Here is a 20559-nt window from a genome sequence, read left to right on the forward strand (position 1 = left end):
CTTATGATTATATGATTTAGAAAAGACTTCTGTGATATTCATATTCATAGTCTTTATTCATATAGCATAGTCCTTACTGTTAATCTAATACATAACTAAATAAACTTTAGTTCATTGGCCTTAAAAATGTTATGATAAAATATGGACTAATTAGTATGAGAGCATAATGGAAGAAGAAAATTTTGACTGAGGCTTAGGAAAACTTAAGAGTATCAAAAGGGGCCCTCATCTGCATGGAGGAATTAAATTGCAAAGAAATGGGTGTATTTTGTGGGTAGGGCTAAACCTTCCAAGCCAAAGAAATGACACAAAGAGATAAATTCAAAAACGTGAAAGTGGTATTCAAAGACTTGAAAATAGTCCAGTGGTGTTAAAGCACAGAATGCATGGGGAGAATGAACATAAAATATAAAATTAGAAAGCTAGATTGAGACTAAAATAACTGAAAGAAGGTCTTGAGTGAATTATTAAGGAATTTATATTGATTAAATGGCAATAAGGATTCATGGGGGTTTATTGGAACAAGAGTAGCAAAAAAACAAAAACACCTAGTATATGGGTTTTAAAAATATTACCCTGGTAGACATAGTGATAATAGTATGAGGAATCAGAGACTCAGACTGAAGGCAGGACTAATAGTTGGAAGGTTGTTGCAGTTGTTTGGGCGAGTGATATTAAAAACCTGAAGTTAATAGTGGGAGTAGAGATACAAAGGAAGATACAGATTAAAAAACAAACACTGAAGATGAGGAATTAGACTTCTGGAATGGTAGAGCAAGAACCTCAAAAAATTGTCTCTCCATAAAAACAATGGTAAAACTGGACAAACCTGTCAAAAAATTTTAGAACTTTATAAATTATATCATCCAAAGTCTCAGTTTTAAAAAAATTATGATACATACCTCCCACCCTACACCCTGAAAATACTCACAGGAAAGTATGGCTCAAACACAGAGTGGGGAAAGCAGTCATTAGAAACTATCTCTGAGATGATTCAGATATTGGACTTTCTAAAGACTTCCAAGCAATATGTTCAATGAACTAAAGAAAACCATATTTAAAAAAATTAAAGTATGACGACAATGACTCATTAAATGAAAATATCAATGACTCATCAAATGAAAATATCAGGTGAGGGTAAGATAAAAATTATAAAATAGAACCAAATAGCCCTAGCTGGTTTGGCTCAGTGGTTACAGTGTTGGCCCATGGACTGAAGGGTCGAGGGTTCGATCCCCAGCCCAGTTAGGGCGAGTGTAAGAGGCAACCAATGAATGTGTTTCTCTCACATCCATGTTTCTCTCTCTCTCCCCCCCACCCCTCCACTCTCTCTCTCAAAAAGTCAATGGGCCCGGCCAGGTGTGGCTCAGCGGTTGAGCATCGACCTAGGATCCAGGAGATCGGGGTTCGATTCCCAGTCAGGGCACATGGCCAGGTTGTGGGCTAGGCAGCCGATCAATGACTCTCTCATCATTGATGTTTCTATATCTCTCTCTCTCCCCCTCCTTTCCTCTCTCTGAAATCAATAAAGATATGTTTTAAAAAAAAAAAATCAATGGAAAAAATATCCTCAGGTGAGGGTTAACAACAACAGCAAAAAATAGAACCAAATAAAACTCTGGAGTTGGAAAGTACAATAACTGAAATGAAAAATTCACTAGAAAGAATCAATAGCAGGTTTGAATTGGCAGAAGAATTAGTGAGTTTGAAATTAGCTCAGCATACATTATCCAGTCTGAAAGCATCAAAAAATAAACATCAACAAAACCTCAGAGGCCTGTGAGGCACCATCGAGAACACCAAGATACAAATAATGGAAGTCTAGGAGAGAGATAAAGGGGCAGGAAAAATATTTGAATATGTAATTGTTGAATACTTAGTCAAAACATACTAGAAGCTTAAGGAATTCCAAATAGGATAAACTTAAAAAGATTCACACCTAGACACATCATAGTTAACTATTGAATGACAGAAAGACTAGAAACGTAGTTTCACCATATCAATGATAATTGAAACCACTTCCTCATATCAATGAAAACTGAAGCCACAGAGGAGGCAGATTACCCAGGGGGGAAATCATAAGGCAAAACTCAAGAGGATTGAGGATGAAACATTAGGGGCACCTATGTTTAAGGAACAGTGAAAAAGAGATCAGCAAAGGAAATTTAGAAATATTGATCAGTAACTGCTGATTACTCATGCTCTACCTCACTGAAATGACTGCCAGTTAGGGGTTGTTTTGAATCCATAATGTAGAAAGAAGGTTTCCTTGAAAAGAAATTATCCCCTTTAAAATACTTTTCCTCTTCATTGGGGTTGTCAAATGATTGCACCAAACTTAAGATGGACACATAAAAATGTATCTCCGAGGAAACAGAGTAAGCAATTCATTCACCCTGGTCTTCACACATACTTAAAGGCCCCACAGCCTGGGAGAAGACCTTCCCCATTCCCTAACTAGAGCAGAATTCAGGGTCACCATCCCATTCTTTCCACCAATGATGCTTTCTTGTTTCCAGAAACCTGACAGAAGTCCTCCTAAATGCAAACCACTTGGAGTACTTCATGGAGTTCCTCAAAGAACAGAAGGCGGATAGCGCATTGCAATTCCTGATAGCCATACAGAAGATCAGTAATGAGCCAAATGAAAAGATCTGCAAGTCTCTTATTGAAAATACAGTCAAGACTTTCTTCCATGGCACACTCTCTCCTGGTATGCAGCCTCTTCTCCTTATACTGTCTGCTTCTTTCTTTAGCATCTTAGAAGAGTCTGGAAAAGAGCCTGTCTTAAGAGAGCCTAACAGAGTAGGGGTCACATGGGACAGTATTGAGACAAAGATTAAGAGACAAAGAGTGAAAGCAGAGAACCACCAATAAATCCAAAGTAAATTACTAGTAAAAGAAGCCAAGTGTAAGACGCAGCTCTGAAAATAGGATTTTATTTAATCCCTATAAGGTAGGGATAAATAGTTCTACTTGACTAATGAAGAAGGCCAAACAGAGGAGCTAACTAACTTACCCAATTGATGGAACTTGAATTCAAACTCAAGTTGCTTGACCTTCAAGTCAACTAGATTGGAATTAGATAGAAAAGAGATTAAGCTGTATGCAAAGTTGGAGTGTGTACCACTCATAGATTATAAAGGTAGTTGTGCCAGGAAGCAGAACTGTCTCTTTCAAAAATCCTCATAAATTTTGTCTTGTTTTCTTGCCTGAGGTGGGAGGGTAAATCTCACCCACGTAAATTCATTTGGCCAGAAGCAGAAGTTGCATGTAAAGTATTGACCTGTAAGTCTGGAGGCAAACAAAAGGGGGTGAGCTTGGTTCCATCTTGGAGGTAAACAAGCAAAGTAAGGAAGATGAAGTCTCTTATTTTAACACAGATGAACTGATGGTGTGTGTGTGTGTTTTGCTTGTGGTAAACCAAGATAAGGTTATAGATTTTATAAAAATAGAAAAAGAGGTAAAATTGGCAGATCTTATAAGAAATAGGTATTTGTTAAGTCTTGAGATATCAATTTCTGTACATTGTTTTGAATGAGCTAGAAGAGAAGAAAAGTAAGCAGATCCTGTCCTTGGTAAGTTTTCAAGTCTTATTAATGAACACTGTAGTCTTTGAACAAAAATCGTATTGCCCTTACACTACTTATGTGTAATCTTGGATTTCCCATCTGCTCCAGCAATTAACTTTAATCCTTTATCTTTCTGCTCCCTTCCTAAACCTAAAACTTCAAACTAGCTGCAGAAATGAATCTTTTAAACATTTATTCCCCTTACACACTTATCTGAGATTTGAGTGGAACTAAACTAGAATAGGACAGTATTTGCTCTACAAACACACCATCACATAACATCCCAAAGATACGCTTGAGATTTTCAAACTGTGGAGAGCTCAGAGTCTAACCAGATTGAGAATAAGGGGCTATAAGACTAAAATGAAAGAAGCACCAACTACGTCAGAAATGGTAGACAAGAGACGATGGCCTCTCTCTCTCTCTGTCTCTCTCTCTCTCCTCTCTCCTCTCTCCCCTTCTCCTTCCTTTTTTCCTCCCTCTTCCTCTCCCTCCCTCCCTCCCTATTCCATTTTCTAGAAGAAATGCTGCAGTGCAATGCCCCTATCGTCAAAGAAATCTCTCAGATGCGCCGTGTCAGCACAACCTCACTGTTAGCACTCCAGAGCTTTGTCATGAAATCTCTGGAAGACACGTGGTGAGTATTGCTTGGTGAAGGCAGTGAACCTTTCCAGAGCTGCTCCCTGGCTCCTGAAAGCCACATGACTCAAAAAGTCTCATAATCCACTCACAAAGTTCATTGTCAGTGCCTCCTTACAAAGGGAAAGCCCAACTTATCTTGAACCCTCTTACCTACCTGCACACACACACACACACACACACACACACACACACACGCACACACACTTCTGTTTGTTTTCCTGAAAAAGGAACAATATAGTATTTATTGGGAAGGATAGGCTAACATTAGCAAAGGATTGAAATTTTAAGAATATTTTTTAATATCTTGATGTTCCCCAATTTCCACTTTGGCTTCCTCCAAAAGCAGAGATAGGTTTGCCTTTTGGTATGTCAGGCTTTGGCCTTCTTTGACATTCTCGGCCTCCTTCTGGCAGGTTTAAAGATTACCAAGAGCTGTTCCCAGCTATTCCTCAGGAACCACAAACTCAAGTACGAACTTTGCCTAGGAAGCCCTCTAAGAATCCAGCAACTCACCTACAGGAATCCCAGGTCAGTGAGGAAGCCAACGAAGACAAGACACCAGGGACAAGAAAACCACTGGCTAGGCATTGCCAACCATACGAACGAGTTTCACTGTTAGCTACCAAAACAACTACCCTTTGGGGTAGGTTTCTAAAACCCCACTTTACGAAGGAGGAATCTGAGTCTCAGAGAAACCGTTAGAGTGGAATTTAAGGAAGTCCCTGTCTTTACTATCTTTGTGACAGGCACAGGGACTCGTGGAGATCAAAATGTCAGGTTTGTTTTTTATTGCTGAAAGCTACTTTCAAGGACATGGGATGACCGTGAAGCCAAAAGGGTTTGATAATCCTCTCTCTGCACCCAAATTACATTTGCATGTCCATCCACTATAGCATAATGGAACAACTCAGGCCTCCTCTTACCCAGGTGAACCCCTTACTGTCCTAGGAAGGGCAGGCCTGAACTTGGGTCCTGGAGACAAACACCTCCCAGAGGGGGAATGCAAAGGGCCACGAGCAGACCACACCCACTTCCTTCTTCCAGACTCACCAGTCATCTAACTCATCCTTTCTCCCACTGGAGGAGATAAAAAGGGAAGAAAGAGAACACAGGTATGTCATTCAGGAGAGTCTTCATACGGCTTGAGGAAAAAATTAAAATAATCTTAAATGGTCTCTTGATAATTATCATTTCTTCAATGGACTATAGAATTAGTTCATATCAGAAAAATTTGAGCCCAGCTCTGACTCCAAAGATCATGCCCAGGTATTTCTGAAAATCATGCCTATGCCCATTGATCCAGTACTCCAGAGGTGCAAATGGGCCTCCCTTGCCTTTCTTCTTTTTATTTCCTCCATACATGAATTAACTCCATGTCAGGGTACCAAGAATGATCAGGTAGGACGTTGGAAGGAATGCTGCACCCAGAACCAGGACGCTTTGTTTTAATTTCATGTCTTCCCGTTGCTCTTAGATAAGAAAAGATAAACAGAAAACCAACATGTACACACGCCTACTTTGTGCTAAGCACTGTATTAGGGTTTCCATATGTCATCACTAACCCACACCGCAACCATGAAGGCTGTTGTTTCGATCTTACGTGCGGAGACATGGACGCACAGGTTAAGTAAGTTGACCCAAACGACACAATCGGGGTGAGGTAGGCTCCAGACTCAAAGTTTCTGATCCTAAGTCCAGTGGTTTTTGAACTTCACCATTGGCTCTCTGAAGCCATGCTTCTACTGAGGTGCCAGCCTGTAGGATGAGACAACTAAACTAGATCAGCAAGATGCTTTCTGGCTCTCAGCACCAATTTCTTAAGGGGTAAACCAACTGGAGAAGGGTCACTCGGTATCCACGAAGAAATGGGTGAAGAAACTTACCAAATAAATTTGTGCATGTGCATCTAATTATTTTTCCTTTTTTTAATGCTTAGAAATGGTTTTGCTCGTTTCCTAATTTTTTCAACATTTCAAAATCTGCCTGAGCCATATCCCCTTCTTGTGAGTCGTACTTACCTCTGTCCTCTGTTTCTTCCTGTTTTTAGCTCTCACACCTCTTGTCCCAATCACGGCATCTTAAATCTTCACTGTTGAAAGACACTGGTAGAAAGAGCGTTGTCACTGGCCCCAGACACGCCTGGTTGAAGCCGGAATCTTCCACTCAACAGCTGCTTAATCTGGGGAAGGTTATACAAGTTCTCTGACCCAAGTTTCCTGGGCTTTAAACTGGAGCTTAAAATTCTTCCTTTTAAAGGAGGTGTTGTGAGGATTGCATGTAAAGAATGTCAAGTCCCGGCCCATAGTTGACTCTCAGTGCATAGCAGCTGTACTAATGAATATGTCATACCCCTCTCTCTTTCCCCAGAAGAGAGGCTGGCCGAAAATGGTGAGTTTTATCAGAAGCTTTTGCAAATGCCGCAGATATTTGTCCAATGTCAACATGCGCCAGGAATTTGAAGAATATCTTCACCTGGAAATAAACAACAAAGAAAGTAAGTCACGTCTCTACTTCTCCCCACCTTCCCTGTTGATTTCAGCAGCAGGGCTGGCCCAGAGAAGAAGCTGCAGAGCTATGGCTCTGTGTCATTCCTGCCTGCGTCAGCCCGGGGTCCAGCAAGAAGCCCAGGTCCTGGGTGCAAAGCCAAGCCCAGGCCAGCCTGGAGAGGATGGGAGTCCAGTGGCTTCTGCTCAGGGAGCCAGAGGGGGGAGAATGACTAGTCTAAAGCAGTGTGAGATCTCACATTTTACAAAACTATTTTCTTAACATTGTTTCTTTGTAGTAGAGATTTATTAAATAGTTTTGGTTCATTCATTCAACACGCTTTTTGAGAATGTGGCAGGCACTTTGCAGGGTGCTGGGGATACGGTAGTGAACATGCAGCATGGGCTCTGCCCTCAAGGTACCTCCAGTTTTGAGGGCAAGGCAGAAAATAAGAGCCACAGATGTTGGAGCCAGATTTCCTGGGTTTGAATCTGGCACTTTCTAACGGAAGGACCTTGTGAAAGTGACTTTGTGCCTCAGTTTCCTCATCTGTAGAATGGAAATAATTGTGCCTATCTCAGAGAGTTACAGTGAGGATTAAGCGAGTTAATATATATAAAGCGTCTTAGAACTACTCCTGGCAATAGTAAGTGCTATAAAAGGGCTAGCCAGTATTCTTGCTATTATTATATAATTGTGATGTGTGGTCCCAATGATGATTGCAGGGAGACCCTAATTAGTCATGGGGGAGAATCAGGAGAGAGTTCTCCCAGAAAATGACATGGAGTTGAGTTTTCAGGGATGAGCAAGTTAGGCATGCAAAATAGGAGGGAGTGATTTCTAGGGCTGCGTAGAATCCTAAAATAGGAAAGAGGATGGTGCAGTTCAGGAACTTTAATTTAAGGCCAGTTGGACTAGAGATTAATGAGATGGGAAAAGTGTCTGAGATGAGACTGGAGGGATTGATAGTGACAAATCGTGTCTCTCTCTTGAAGACTTTTGAGTTGTTCCAAATCTCACTTTAGCAAACAATGCTGCAAAACTTGCATACTTTGCAATTGTCTTTCTGTGAAATAAAAAAATGGAAGTAATGGGTAAATGGTTAAAAATAGTTTGATTGCAGCCCTCTAAAACCATTGCAATAATTAAACTCTCACCAACAGTATAAAATAAGGGCTGCATTGTCACCAACACAGGCTGTTATACATTTTTTTTTAAAACTGCCAATCTGGTAGATGAAGAACAATGTACCATCCTTGTGGTATTTGAGCACCTTTATTTATTGGTCACTTGTATTCTTTTTGAACTGTTTATGTCCTTTGTGTATTTTTGTATTGGAATTTTAATATTATTATTTTTATTTTCTAACTTGCAAAAAGGTTTTGTATGTATTTTTATGGACTGCTTCACAACCAAACATTTAGGATTAAAGAATAGTTCTAGCCCTGGCTGGCATGGCTCAGTTGGATGAGTGTCAACCCATGCACCGAAAGGTTACCAGTTCAATTCCTTGTCCTGGCACATGCTTGGGCTTCAGGCTCAATCCCCAGTAGGGGGCATGTAGGAGACAGCAGGTCCATGTTTCTCTCCCACACTGATGTTTCTCTCTCTCTCACTCCCTTTCTCTCTCTCTCGAAATACAATAAAAACACACTTTCAAAAAGAGAATAGTTCTAGCTCTTTGGTTTCTTCTTTTAAGTAAAATCAACTGAACCCCTTATGCTCAGGATGTAGAAAGTCTAATTTCACCGTCCTTTGACCTTCTACATCTCCAGCATTGTATATAAGCCTAAGAACAAGGGTACTTCTAAAGCTCCATGGGAGATCTACTGGATCAGTGGTCTGCTTCCCATCACTATACTCTTTTCCTGGATTGTTATGTCCTCCAGTGAGTTGACTCAGTTATCATTGTGAAAGGACTTTCTTCATCCTTAGTGATATTCTTTTTTCTGGAATGTACTTTGTCTGATATTAAAATAGCCACTGCAACTTCTCTTTTATTAGTGTTAGCATATATAACTTTTCCCATTCCTTTCCTTATAACCTATTTAGAGCCTTACATTTAAAGTGCTTTTCCTGTATCCAGCATATATAATTGGGTCTTGCTTTCAAAACACACACACACACACACACACACAAAATGCACCCTGATGACCTTAGCCCAACTGAGAGTCAATTGTTAAACATTTAGGTACTTTGTGAGTCAGTTGACAAACCATCAATAGATTAAAATCAATCACGGTGGGAGCATTTGCTATAGAAATGGGCAAATAATACAAATCATGTCTTCCATGCCCCTACCAGAGAAGATTTATAATCATACCACTGCATCCAGATTTCTTGGGTGGATTTAGCACCCTCTTTCCTAAAATCCATGACTATCATATCAATATTCACTATTATTCAGACTTTTTTCCCCTTCAAACTCAAATCTCAGAGATAAAGAGAGACTGTAAGATAGTTGGGAGAGACCTTATGCTTTGTAACCCTAGGACCCAGCACAGTGCCTGGGACACAACAGGTGCTAGGTATTTATTGACTGTTGTTATAGTTACCCTCCCATCAAAAAGAATCCCACTAGACAGTTTCTTAAACCCAGCCAAGTAATGAACTAGGGTCTACCTGTCAGTTCCAGCCCCAAAATGTTCTCTTCTCAGCCCTAAATCCTTATGAGTTGATTTCTTTGAATATATCCTAGTCAAGAAACTTTCTAAAATAACTCTCTTAGTTTTCTGAGACACAACCCAAACCTTCTAGAGTCTTCTGCGCTCTCCTTTACTCATTCCTGTCTTATTTCTACTCTAGCTTCCTACCCTCTGTTTCTTAATTATTTTCTTTACTCTCCCTGTTTTGTCTTTTTCTTTGTGCTGCTTTCCCAGTTTACTTCTAAACTACTTCCCTGATAAACCTTGAAGAAGCATCATCAGAACCACACACTCTATTTTGAAGGTCACTTCTGCATATTTTGTTTCTGCAGAAATGTTAGGAATTGGCATAACTACAGTGTGCTTCTATCTCTATTAGACAAAAGCCAGGAAGACAGCTTTCAATACTCAGCGGATCTTTTTTTTTTGGTACGTATGTTGTCATACCATCTGAGCGGATGGCTTTTCCAGCAGCAGTCCTTCACGTCCAAATGAAAGACTGAGCCGAATGACAGGGAGTCACTATTTCAGTAGGCCCTAAGGTGGATCCATAGTTTCTTTCATTTTAGTGATGCCCAGATTGAAGGCTTCAGGCTTAAGAGAGACTTGCTCAAGTTAGATGTTAATTCCTTCCTCTTTCTTTTTCAGATTTCCCTGCATCACCAAATGTATCAGGACGCCCATCCCCACATCACTCAAATGTCAAGAGTGGAGAGGAGAATGGAGATGTAATCCTTATGAAGCGTCGTATATTTAGCCACAGGGTTGTCACTGTCAACTTTGCCCTCAATGACTTATATTTCTTTTCTGAAATGGAGAAGTAAGTTTCCCATCTTGCCTTTCCCTTATGGTTTTCCATGCTTAGTACCTCCTGGCAAAGACGGGAGTGGCCTGTAAGTGGCACAGTGATTTCTGAAAATCTCACTGAATGCTGTCACTGTATCACTTTCCACCATTTTTTCCTTTGGGCCCTAAGATCTCTTCAGTGTTCTCGAGTTTCCAATATTGAATGCACTTACTTATACCCAGGATGTGGAACCCTTTCGTATTATTATTTATTAATATGATATAAATCCTCTTATGTAGCACCATTTGACCAATAGTTCTTTTTTTAAAAAAAATTATTGATTAGAGAGGGAGAGAGAGAAACAGCAATTTGTTGTTCCACTTATTTATGCATTTATTGGTTGCTTTTTGTATGTGCCCTGATCAGAGATCAAATCTGCATCCTTGGCCTATAAGGACAACGCAATAACCAGCTGAGCTACTCGGCCAGGACTGGACCAATAGTTAAAGCAAGGAATTATAATAATTAAGGTTGTGTGTGTGTGTGTGTATGTACATGATATTAAGCAGACATTTTTTAAGTTAAAACATATTAATGTACACTCACCTGTCAAACTTTTGATGTAAAGCCAAAACCATTCCACTAATTGGGGGTCCACATATTTTTCTTGTATATATTATCCCTATAATGCTATCTACTAATTCTATCTACCTGCATCTGGCAGCTCACCTCCTATTACTTGCCACTTGTCCCAGGCTCCAGCTCTGAGGCTCTGCACTCTGCTCCTTCCTGCCCACTGAGCTGGCTTCAAATAACTGTCTTTTTCTTTCTCCTTGTTTGAGTCTCAGTGCCTGCTCCCTTCCCAATTACATCATGCCATTTGGTTGTCTTCATAGCCTCTACTGGATATTTAATTATTCACCTATTTACTTATGCATCTTCTTTGTGAGCTCCTGGAAAACCGAACTTTGTTTACTTTGTTCACTGCTGAATCTCTGCTCCTGGAACTGTGCCTGGCACAGAGTAAACACTTAATAAAAAATGTTCATTGACTGAATACATGAATGGATATGAGAAAACCTGGTGTTCTGCTATTAGGATGGCTTTAAATTGTTAAAATTTTAACTGGCCTGGATACTTAAATCAAGATAAGATATAACTGACAGATATTTCACAGTCCCTAAAAGAATAGGAGACAGAAAGTAGAGTGGCGGCTGCCAGAGGCTGGGGGAGGTGGGGAATGGGACTTAGTGTTTAATGGGTATAGAGTGTCAATTTGGGAAGATGAAAGAGTTCTGGAGAATGTGGTGGTAAAGATCACACAACAATGTGGATGTACTTAATGCCACTTCAAAAGTTAAACTGGTAAATTTTATGTTATATATATTTAACAATTGTAAAAAAAATTTAATAATTTAATAAAAGGAATATGTTGCTTCAAAGACTGGTAGTAATTGGGAGAGGGTCAGCAGAGGAGGGGAAAGAAAGAGCAAGATAGCGCTTAGCCCTCGAAGCAGTCAGAGGTCCGGATGGGTAAGGGAGGGAGGATGGGATAAATAGGGGAGTTGGTGATGAAGAAATACACTTGGAGAAGCACTTAGCATATTATCTGACACGCGGTTCGCACTCAGTTAGCATTTGCCATAGATGAATCGTGACCGAATGAAGTCACAACCTGGCCAGGATTTGGCCCTGTCTTTTTTAGGCAAGCAATTGGTCTGGGCTGGCTGCCCTAATTAGCCACTGCTTTCCTCTTTGCTGATTTCCTACTTGCTGCCTCTTTTTAGGTTTAACGATTTGGTGAGTTCAGCTCATGTGCTACAAGTCAACCGGGCCTACAATGAAAATGATGTGATCCTAATGAAGTCCAAGATTAGCATCATCCTGAAGCTCTTCCTGCAATCGGATGTCCCTCCAAAGCTGAGGGTAAGGGGACTCCCACTCCTCCCAAAAGCTGTCGGCCACCTCCTAAGTCCTTTACCCAGCAGCCCCAGGAAAAGCGTCTGCCTTCTGGGGAGGGGGTTGTCTTAAGGGTTGTGGGGACCAAGAGAGGTTTTCTGCCTTCCCTGGAGCCTCTGCCAGTGACGGGCTCCCACTCTGCGGGCAGGTGAACATCTCTGAGTCCCAGAAGGAGGCCATCCTTGCTGCCATTGCAGACGGCCGTCTTGATCGGAGCATCTTCCACGGGGCTATCATGTCTCTCTTCCCTGTCATTATATACTTCTGGAAAAGGTAACTATCTCCCCTCCCTCACCAGGTCCGGAAAACACCACCTTTGACTTTCTAGAGAGCCTTCTGTCGTCCTGTAGCTCTCTGTTCTGGTTTCCTGATCCATGGGAACCGAGATGGTGTATTCTCGTACGCACTACACTTCTACACATCTTCCCTTACACGCTCACACTGAGCACTGATTCAGGGGGTGGAAGGCTAAGTGAGACTGGGGACCAGAATGCCTGGCTCCCAGCTCTCCCTCCGTTTGCTTGAAGCAAGGATGTTAGATTGTGTTAGGCGTAGGTTCCTCACCCAAGAGTGACGGTGGCCCACAGCTACTTGGGAGCAATCTTTCAAGGCTGACACAACTGTCCCCATGCTTAAGGAGCCTCAAGGGGGCAGTTAGCCAAGAGAGTTCTGCTCTGTTATGCCCACATCCCATAATTACCAGTACGGCACAGTTGCTAGATATTTCAATTTACAAGAGAAGCTAGAAATTCAGGTTCTTATGTCATATCTCCCAAGGTTAAAGTAGGAAATGTGGCAACCAATTCAAACCTAAAACAGGGGGAGGAAATTGTGAAGGCCGGAAACGGAAGTGAAACAAAGAAAATATCTGCAGGACAAACGCTACGGGGCCCACTGGTTCCTAACCTGTCCTGTCAAGGTTTGGGCTGAGAGACTCACCTATGTTCTCCCAACTGGTTATTCACATGTGTGGTCCACTGTGGCCCCAGTTCACGCCATCCACCTGGTGAATGGCAGTGCCCTGGGTGATACTGGCCACAGGACAACTGGCTGAAACGTTTCCAGACCGAGCTAGCTGGGATGTTTAGATTATTATTGTGATTCCAGTTCTCAGAGGTTTCCCTCTCCCACACAAAAAAAGTTACTTTCTTAAAATAGAAGTGTAAAGGTTGCTCACCAATCACCAACCTTTTTTTAAAAATCCCTAAGGTAAATTATTTAGTACAGGATTGAAAGAAATTTTTTTTCAAAATCTACGTTCAAAATAACCAGTTGAGCCTTTTGAACACCAATTGTTACCTAGCACTTAAGTCTAGACTTGATTCTACTTCTGCTAACCACGACTAAATAGAAATTTGTCCTGAAACTTTCAGGGGATTATAAAGCTCTTGGAAATATATGCTGCTTCTGGCTTGAGTCAGTGCTCAGTTCCCCCCATCCCTGTTTAGGAAGTATAGGGTAGCCTCTGGAGGCTGTGAGTCGTAGTCCTCATGCAGTTGGTTCTTTACTTGCTTTCCTCTACACTTATGAAGAGTTTTATATGATGCGAACCCTGTCCACATCTATTATCTCAGGTGAACCACTCAACAACCCTGTGAGGTGGGTGGTGCAAAGTATTGTTATCCCTGTTTTATAGATGAGGAAACCGAGGTTCAGAGTGGTTAAGGGACTTGCCTAGGTAAGTGGTGCCACTTGGTAAGTGGATTAGAAACCAGGTCTCTCGGTCTCTCAGGCACCCATAAAGAATGCATCCTTGGCATATTGGGAGGTCCATGACTGGAGGGGAGACCCAGTGTAGCAAGTAAATTGAGAGAAACCAACAGTCATTGGGTGGAGTGTCCCTAGGGGAGGAGGAAGGAGGGCAGCAGTCAAGACCACCAGAGCCAAGGGAGAATAGAAAAGAAAGGCAAGAGAAACCCCCAAGGGGATCGATCTCAGGACAGGCGAGGGGATAGCAAAGGGTTAGGGCTAAGAAGGAAGACATGGAGAGCGTTGTGAGGGCTTCTAGGGAGGACCGTACTCGGGTTGGAGTGAGTATGAGAGTGAGTTCTTTCAAGGACCCAGGTTTTACTCTAGGGAAAGGACTGTTAGGAATGAGGTGAGAGGGTCAGGGCCCTCAGTAAGGGACAGGATGGGAACCAGGGTTGTTGGGACCTACGGGAGGCCAGTCAGATGTTCTGTCTGCACCAGATGGGGTTAGATGGGATCTCAGAGTCTGATGTTCAAGGGAGCAATGCAGCAGGGTGGGGCACACCGGGGTGGGGTACGGCAGATCCTTACAGACTCCATTCACTGGAGGTTCCAGAAGGAACTCCCAAAGTACTGTCCATCCCGGCCCCGTGCTGGAACCAGGCAGTACGGGGCGGCAGACGCTGTCCTCTTGTCTGTAGGACCCCGCTCTGTGTGAGGACTGGTCCCGACCCGGTTTTCCTGTGCTGTGTCGCAGTCCCCTCAACAGCTGGTTTTCTCCCTGTGACCAGAAGCCATTCTTCTCACAGGTTTTGTTCCTGGAAGGCAATCCGCTCTTACTTACAGTTCAGGGGGAAGAAGTTCAAGGACAGCAAAGCTCCTTCTAAATCTACGTACAAGTACCCTCCTTGGAATGGAGGTAAGCGGCACCATGACCCACAGACCCATTCTCTAGCAAACAAGGCTCAAGTAGGGAAAGCGAGGGCTGGAAGGACCAACAGGGAGACCTCACAGAGAGTGTTTGCTGGTGGGATGGGCATCGCATTACTTGGCCCTCAGAGGAGCATTAAAGTATATTTTATCTGTGGCTATCCGTGCTGGCAAAAAGCCCCCCCAACCACCACCCCATGGGTAGCTCGCCAGCATTACCTCCCAGGACGCCTCTGGGCACGCGGGTCACAGTCTCTGTGGTGGGGACATGGAGGAGGTGGCCTGCTTTACTACTGTTTAAGAAGCCTCCTCTCCAACTAGCTCCATAAACTATGTTACAGTGTTAAAGAAAAGTTAAGGGCAGCAGGCCCTGAATTAAGGGGTGAGGCCACTTGGGTTCTAAGCCAGGAGAGTCATCCCATATGAACTGAGGTATTTTGAAAATCTTGCTTCCCTCTTATGGTCTCAGACCCCTGATCTAAGATACAGACATTTGGATTTGGAAAATGTTCTATCATTAACATCCTGTAATCCAAGGAGTGTTAAACAGGAGCTTTCTTGCTTTCTTGGAATGATTTCTTTCATTGGGTGTTGCTATAAAGGCTTTTAATGCTCCGCCTCTTCTCTCCCCAGGAGACCACGCCATCTTAAGGTTCTCCCTACTCAGAGGGGTTGAATGGTCGCGGCCTCAGCAGCGAGATGTAATAGCAAGTTCAGTGCAGAACTGTGAGTTGGAGTTAGAATTCCGCTGATTTCAAAAGTCCACTACTCAATGAGAGGGTGACCCTAAGCCAGCTTGGCCAGTCTCCTTGACCAGGAAGAGACTGAAATCCCCCAAATATGAAGTAATTTGTTCAGGATCACACAGCTTGTGAGTGCAGGGATGGGGTGAGAAGCAGGTTTCCTGACTGTCTTTCCAGGGCCCTGTGCCCAGCTCTCATTAGAATAATCATATCTTCTTGAGTCTTTTATAATACCTTGAAGACAGGTAGCTTAAGCTTCTCCATATTTCTGCTGGCTCCTCTCCCCATTTCCAGGCACGATGTGTCATCTTTATTAAGAAACAGTGATGACATCCCACTTGTTACTTTCCTCTCCCACGGAGGACACCTGTTGCTTCAAATGGAACTTCATCCCATGCCTCCTGCTTCCTGGAGGCTCCTGCAACTGGTCCTCTTATCCCTGTAGTGGACACTCTGGTCCTAGCCTTCCATATTGGGTCCATGTTGTATCCTTTCTCTTCCCCATCTTTAGCCACTAGGAGTTCATCCCATTCCCAAACACGAAAGCTGCCTTGGTTTCCTCATAGTTTCTTCCAACAAACCTTTCCTTTCTGTCCATTGTCAGCTTCTACTTCCACGTTGGAGATACTGCTTCTCTGAAATACCCGCTTACCCGGCCTCCCCATTTGCATATGTCCCCCCATTGCTTAATGGGGAAGCCATTATGGAACACTGCCCATGATCCATGGGGTTCCAAACAGCCCTCAAGTCTGGTGTTCCTGGTGCTCATCTGGCCTCATCTCCTTATTTGACTTCCCTGGATCAGTGGGGTTGGCATCATGACGTGTGCATCCAAATGAAATATCCCCTAGGCCAAAAAAAGATTGCAGCATCCAACCCAGATCTCCTAACTGTCCCTGGAGCATTGCTGCTTCATCTTCACTCACCCAGCTCCTCTGGTGGCTGTCCTGGGATGGCCTCCCCGGCTGGAGGGCAGCCAGGGAGGGTCCGTGCCCTGAGTTCCGATGCAGTTTTTCTCTGTATTTGTCTTTAGCTTCATCGAGCAACCTGACCCAGCTAGGATATACGCCCTCCACCGTGCAGCTGTATCCTGTCCCAGGGTAGGCACGAGCCGGAAGCCCTCTTCTTCAGTGCTGAGCTGCTTTGTCCAAGTGCACGAGGGGAGACGGGGGAGAGGTTTCCCAGAGGCCTACCTCCACCTCCTGACACTCCTTGGCAAATAGAACCAAGAAGTTGAGCTGGCTGCTTCCAGAAAAGCCTGTGGGTGTCCTCATACAGCTCCAGTAGGACAGGCACTTTAGGAGGTTGAAGGCCCCGAGCCACCTTCCAGGGGAACACCATTGCTGGAGGAAGAACATCCCGGGTGGTCTCTTAGTGTCTGCCTCCCTAACGCTCTAGCGCTCCCGGGTAAGGTGTGTGAGATGGGGAAGAAAGAGGAGCCGTCCTGCTGCTTGGCAGGGTATTGACGGTAAGGATAGAAAGGATTTGAGCCTGTTGAGGTCTGAATCACCCTCACTTCTGTAAGGGCGTCAGAGTGGAGCTGATACTAAGTTAAGGCTCTGGGAGAATCCCCAGTGAGCCATAGAAACCAGCGCCAAAGAGCTGCTTGAAGGTCAAGGTTACAGACAACAGGCTCTATGAATGGTGGGCCTGGTTTCCTCAGCAGCCATCCCACCTTCTCAGACCTGCTGCAAGTCCAGCGGGGGGGGGAGGGCAGGGGGCTTGGAGCTTCCCAGGTATCACTGGCCAGTGCTGGTGCCTGGAACACGAGCCGGGTACTTTGGAGCTCTTTGCTGGGAAAGGCGTTGTATATCCTCAGAGGCTACAAGCCCTTGGGGAGGAAGGTGAGAATAAGTGGGCGGGGCCCTATCCTGAAGGCAAAGGGTTTGGGGTTTTAGACCTGTTGCCATTCCTAAAGGGAATGACAGCAACAGACTAGCAGAGAGTAAAACCTTATCGCCATCGTGATGACCAGCCATTCTCTCTTCCTTCAGACAAAAATTCTCCATCGTCAAAAAGGAGAAGAAATAATCGAGTCAGGTCTCCAACAGAGGTGCATCATTTTTCAGAAGCCTCTGGACACTGACAGAGCCTTTTTTGGTCAGAAATGAAATGCCCTGGCACCATCTGCCCCCGAAAAATCAATGGGGTGACAGCAGTAGGTAAGATGTGGGCAGAGAATGTGAGCAGAATCACCTCTGCACCCCCACCTCCATCCTGGCGGTCCTGGCAGAGATGGCCTCTCCACAGTGGACATGTAACAGAACACCCTACTCTTGGGGCCAGGAGACCTAGGTTTTAGTCTCACTCTGCAGCCGCATGGCCTTGAGAATCCCTGACTCCAGGTTGTTGAAGAATCCTGAGACAAATGTATGTAGGAAGCAAGGTGCTGTTGTTATTAGCAGTGACAGATGGAGCCTTTTAATGCTAGGATCTCAGAACCCTGTGAGTAACCATGTCAGAAATCATTACTTTTTAAGCAGCTGAAGAAACTGACACACACAGGAGGTAAGTGACTTTCCCAAGATCACTAGGCAGAAATGCAGAGTCCGGACTAGAACACCCCACTGCTGCTTCTCATTCAGTGGTCACCATCTATGCAACTTCTCATGCACAAAAGGGATCATTTTCCCCTGGAGTTCTGTTCATTTGCCAATTAATAGATAAAGCGGCTCTGGAAAAATTTTGACCTAAAGGCCTAGCATATTATCATAGTTTAGAATGACTAGCCCATTTTCTATCCTTTGAAGAAAATCAGGAGTAAAACGATAGTCAGAATGTCATAAACGAGCTCACCCAGTCTAGGTTTCCAGGTTCATCTCTTACCTCTCCCACTCACGCATTCCATCCTGCAGCAACGCGGTTGTCAAAATGCCCTGCCCTTTCTTCTCCAGCTGGTGATAAGAGATATCACATCAATGACACCTCCTGGCTCTCTCCTCTCTCCTCTCATCGTCTCCTCTCTGTCTCTGCAACATATTTTTTCCCTCTTTGGAGACACCTGTTTGTGTATGTGCGTCACCTACTAGACTGTACTTTTGTGGGGCAGAGACCACATCCCATTTTGCTTTGTACCTTCAACACTGACCACAGTGACATGCAGATGAGAGTCGCCCCATAAATACACAGTGAAGGCACGAGTAAATGAACTGTGCTTGGTGCTGGGGATGTGGGGAAAACAACCTGTGATTTATGTCTGCACTGACTGTACAGTCAGTTACCCTGACTTCACAGTCATTAGACAGTGTGAATTGCTAGAAAATCAAATCAGCAATCAATTACCGTTGTGACTAGCATAAGAAAGAAGAAATATCAGATTGTCCTTATGAAATTTTTTTCGTTTCAGTCATTCTCGATACTCAAAGAACTTTCTGGTTTTTTATGAAGCTCATACAACCCATTCAGACTAAAGAGTAACAGAAAAAGTCTGAGGAAAACAAGCGAAGAGAGACTGGGTGAGACCTGCCTTCCATCTTCAGGAGCCTTTTCAGATACATGTGTCAGGGAATGACATGAAATCACCCCTCTTTCTACAGAAGTATGAAAAGAGGTCTGTGCCTCATTTTGAGTGCCTCCAACTGATACAAGTGTCACCACAGAGGAGGGGGTGGCTCATGTGCAGCACCTTGGGATGCCCATCCCCACCCCTACACCTCAACCAAGGCTGCAGATCATTAACCAGAATAAAGGATGTCCACATTCACAATCTGTGGGCTTCCTGTCCTCTTCTTTAACATAAGGGCACAGGAAACAATATGCTGCTCCCAAGAGGGATCCAAAGGTCATTTTCAATTTAAGAGATTAGCGGAAATACTTACTTCCCCTCCTGGGTGAAAACCAAGGGCCAGTTGGTCTCATTCAGAGACTTTGACACATGGACCCTCCCCTGACCAAGAGAGTCCAGGCCAGGAGGCCCTGCTGCCTTTCCTTCAGAGCCAAGTTTCCATGCGGCAGGTTGGTGTTAAATTTCATCTTCACTCCTTAGTAACTTTGTGATCATCAGCAAATTACTTAACCTCCCTGAGTCCAAACACCCTTGTGTGTGAAATGGAGATGAAAATATCTACCTCATAGGGTTGTTTGGAGACCAGAGAGATAACATAGGCCAAGTGCGCAGTACAAGACCAGGCACAGAGTTGGGGGCAGGGACATTAGTTGCTGCCCTTCTTTCCACCTTTTCCCTAAACTTCCCAGAGCATGAAGAAAGTGCTAAACCAGTAGGGGTATAGTTGAATAGTTAATTCCTGGGGAAATTCTGAATGCATTTCCTCCAATAAGATACATGATTCATGGGGGGTTGAGTGGCCAGGATAGCCACAAATGTATTTAATTCCTGATATCCAAATGTATATGTTATCATTTGGAAGAGTTATGTATTTGTGATTAATGGGAGGTAAAAAGATTTCTGACTGTGTCATTACATGGACTCCCTGATCCCTAACAGATGCTTTAAAATATTCGTGACCCCTATTGAGCACTTAGTATGTGACAGAAGAGAGAGGAATTGTAAGGCTTGTTTTCAGGTGAGCTAATGGAGGTGTAGAGAGGTCAGGTCTCCTCCTCTTGCTTGCATGGTTTCTGAGAAGTCAAATCTAATTCCAATTTGTGCTTCTCTATAGATGAGGCATTTTGTTCCTCTGGCTTTTTTCAAGATCTGTTCTTTATCTTTGACGTTGCGCAGTTTGAGTATGATGTGGCAGTTATTCTTCTTGGTGTTCTCTAAGCTTCCTGGATCTGTGGTTTGGTTTCTAGCATTAATTTGGGGGAAATTCTCAGTCATCATTGCTTCAAAGATTTCTTTTCATTCCTTTCTTCTCTTTCTGGTTTCCCCAATCATTAATAACCTTCCAAAACAGAATTCATCAGGCCCAGATGGGTTCCCTGCTGAATTCTACCCAACATAACAGTTCTCTACAATCTCTTTCAGAGGATGGAAGCAGAAGGAATGCTTTTAACTCCTTCTATGAGGCTAGAATTACCCGAACACCAAACCCAGACAAAGACATTGTAAGAAAAGAAAACCACATTCCTTAAATGTTTGGTAGAATTCATCAGGGAACCCATCTGGGCCTGGTGATTTGTTTTGGAAAGTTATGAACTGTTGATTG

General features: G+C 43.5%; 1 protein-coding gene across 1 annotated transcript in view; it reads left to right on the forward strand.

The window, feature by feature from the left end:
• The window catches only part of RGSL1 (regulator of G protein signaling like 1), a 38264-nt gene extending 19043 nt beyond the window's left edge, over positions 1-19221 (forward strand). Inside the window, exons 12-24 of the mRNA XM_087828188.1 lie at positions 2520-2713; positions 4092-4209; positions 4628-4742; positions 6262-6402; positions 6582-6708; positions 9992-10163; positions 11918-12056; positions 12238-12362; positions 14588-14697; positions 15342-15434; positions 16485-16551; positions 17446-17613; positions 18798-19221. Coding sequence (XP_087684314.1) covers positions 2520-2713; positions 4092-4209; positions 4628-4742; positions 6262-6402; positions 6582-6708; positions 9992-10163; positions 11918-12056; positions 12238-12362; positions 14588-14697; positions 15342-15434; positions 16485-16551; positions 17446-17482 — 1438 coding nt within the window. The 3' untranslated portion in view covers positions 17483-17613; positions 18798-19221. The remainder of the gene's footprint in view (positions 1-2519; positions 2714-4091; positions 4210-4627; positions 4743-6261; positions 6403-6581; positions 6709-9991; positions 10164-11917; positions 12057-12237; positions 12363-14587; positions 14698-15341; positions 15435-16484; positions 16552-17445; positions 17614-18797) is intronic.
• The last annotated feature ends 1338 nt before the right edge of the window (positions 19222-20559 follow it).

Source organism: Miniopterus natalensis, chromosome 19 (genome assembly GCF_054644295.1).
Source record: "Miniopterus natalensis isolate mMinNat1 chromosome 19, mMinNat1.hap1, whole genome shotgun sequence".
NCBI lineage: Eukaryota > Metazoa > Chordata > Mammalia > Chiroptera > Miniopteridae > Miniopterus > Miniopterus natalensis.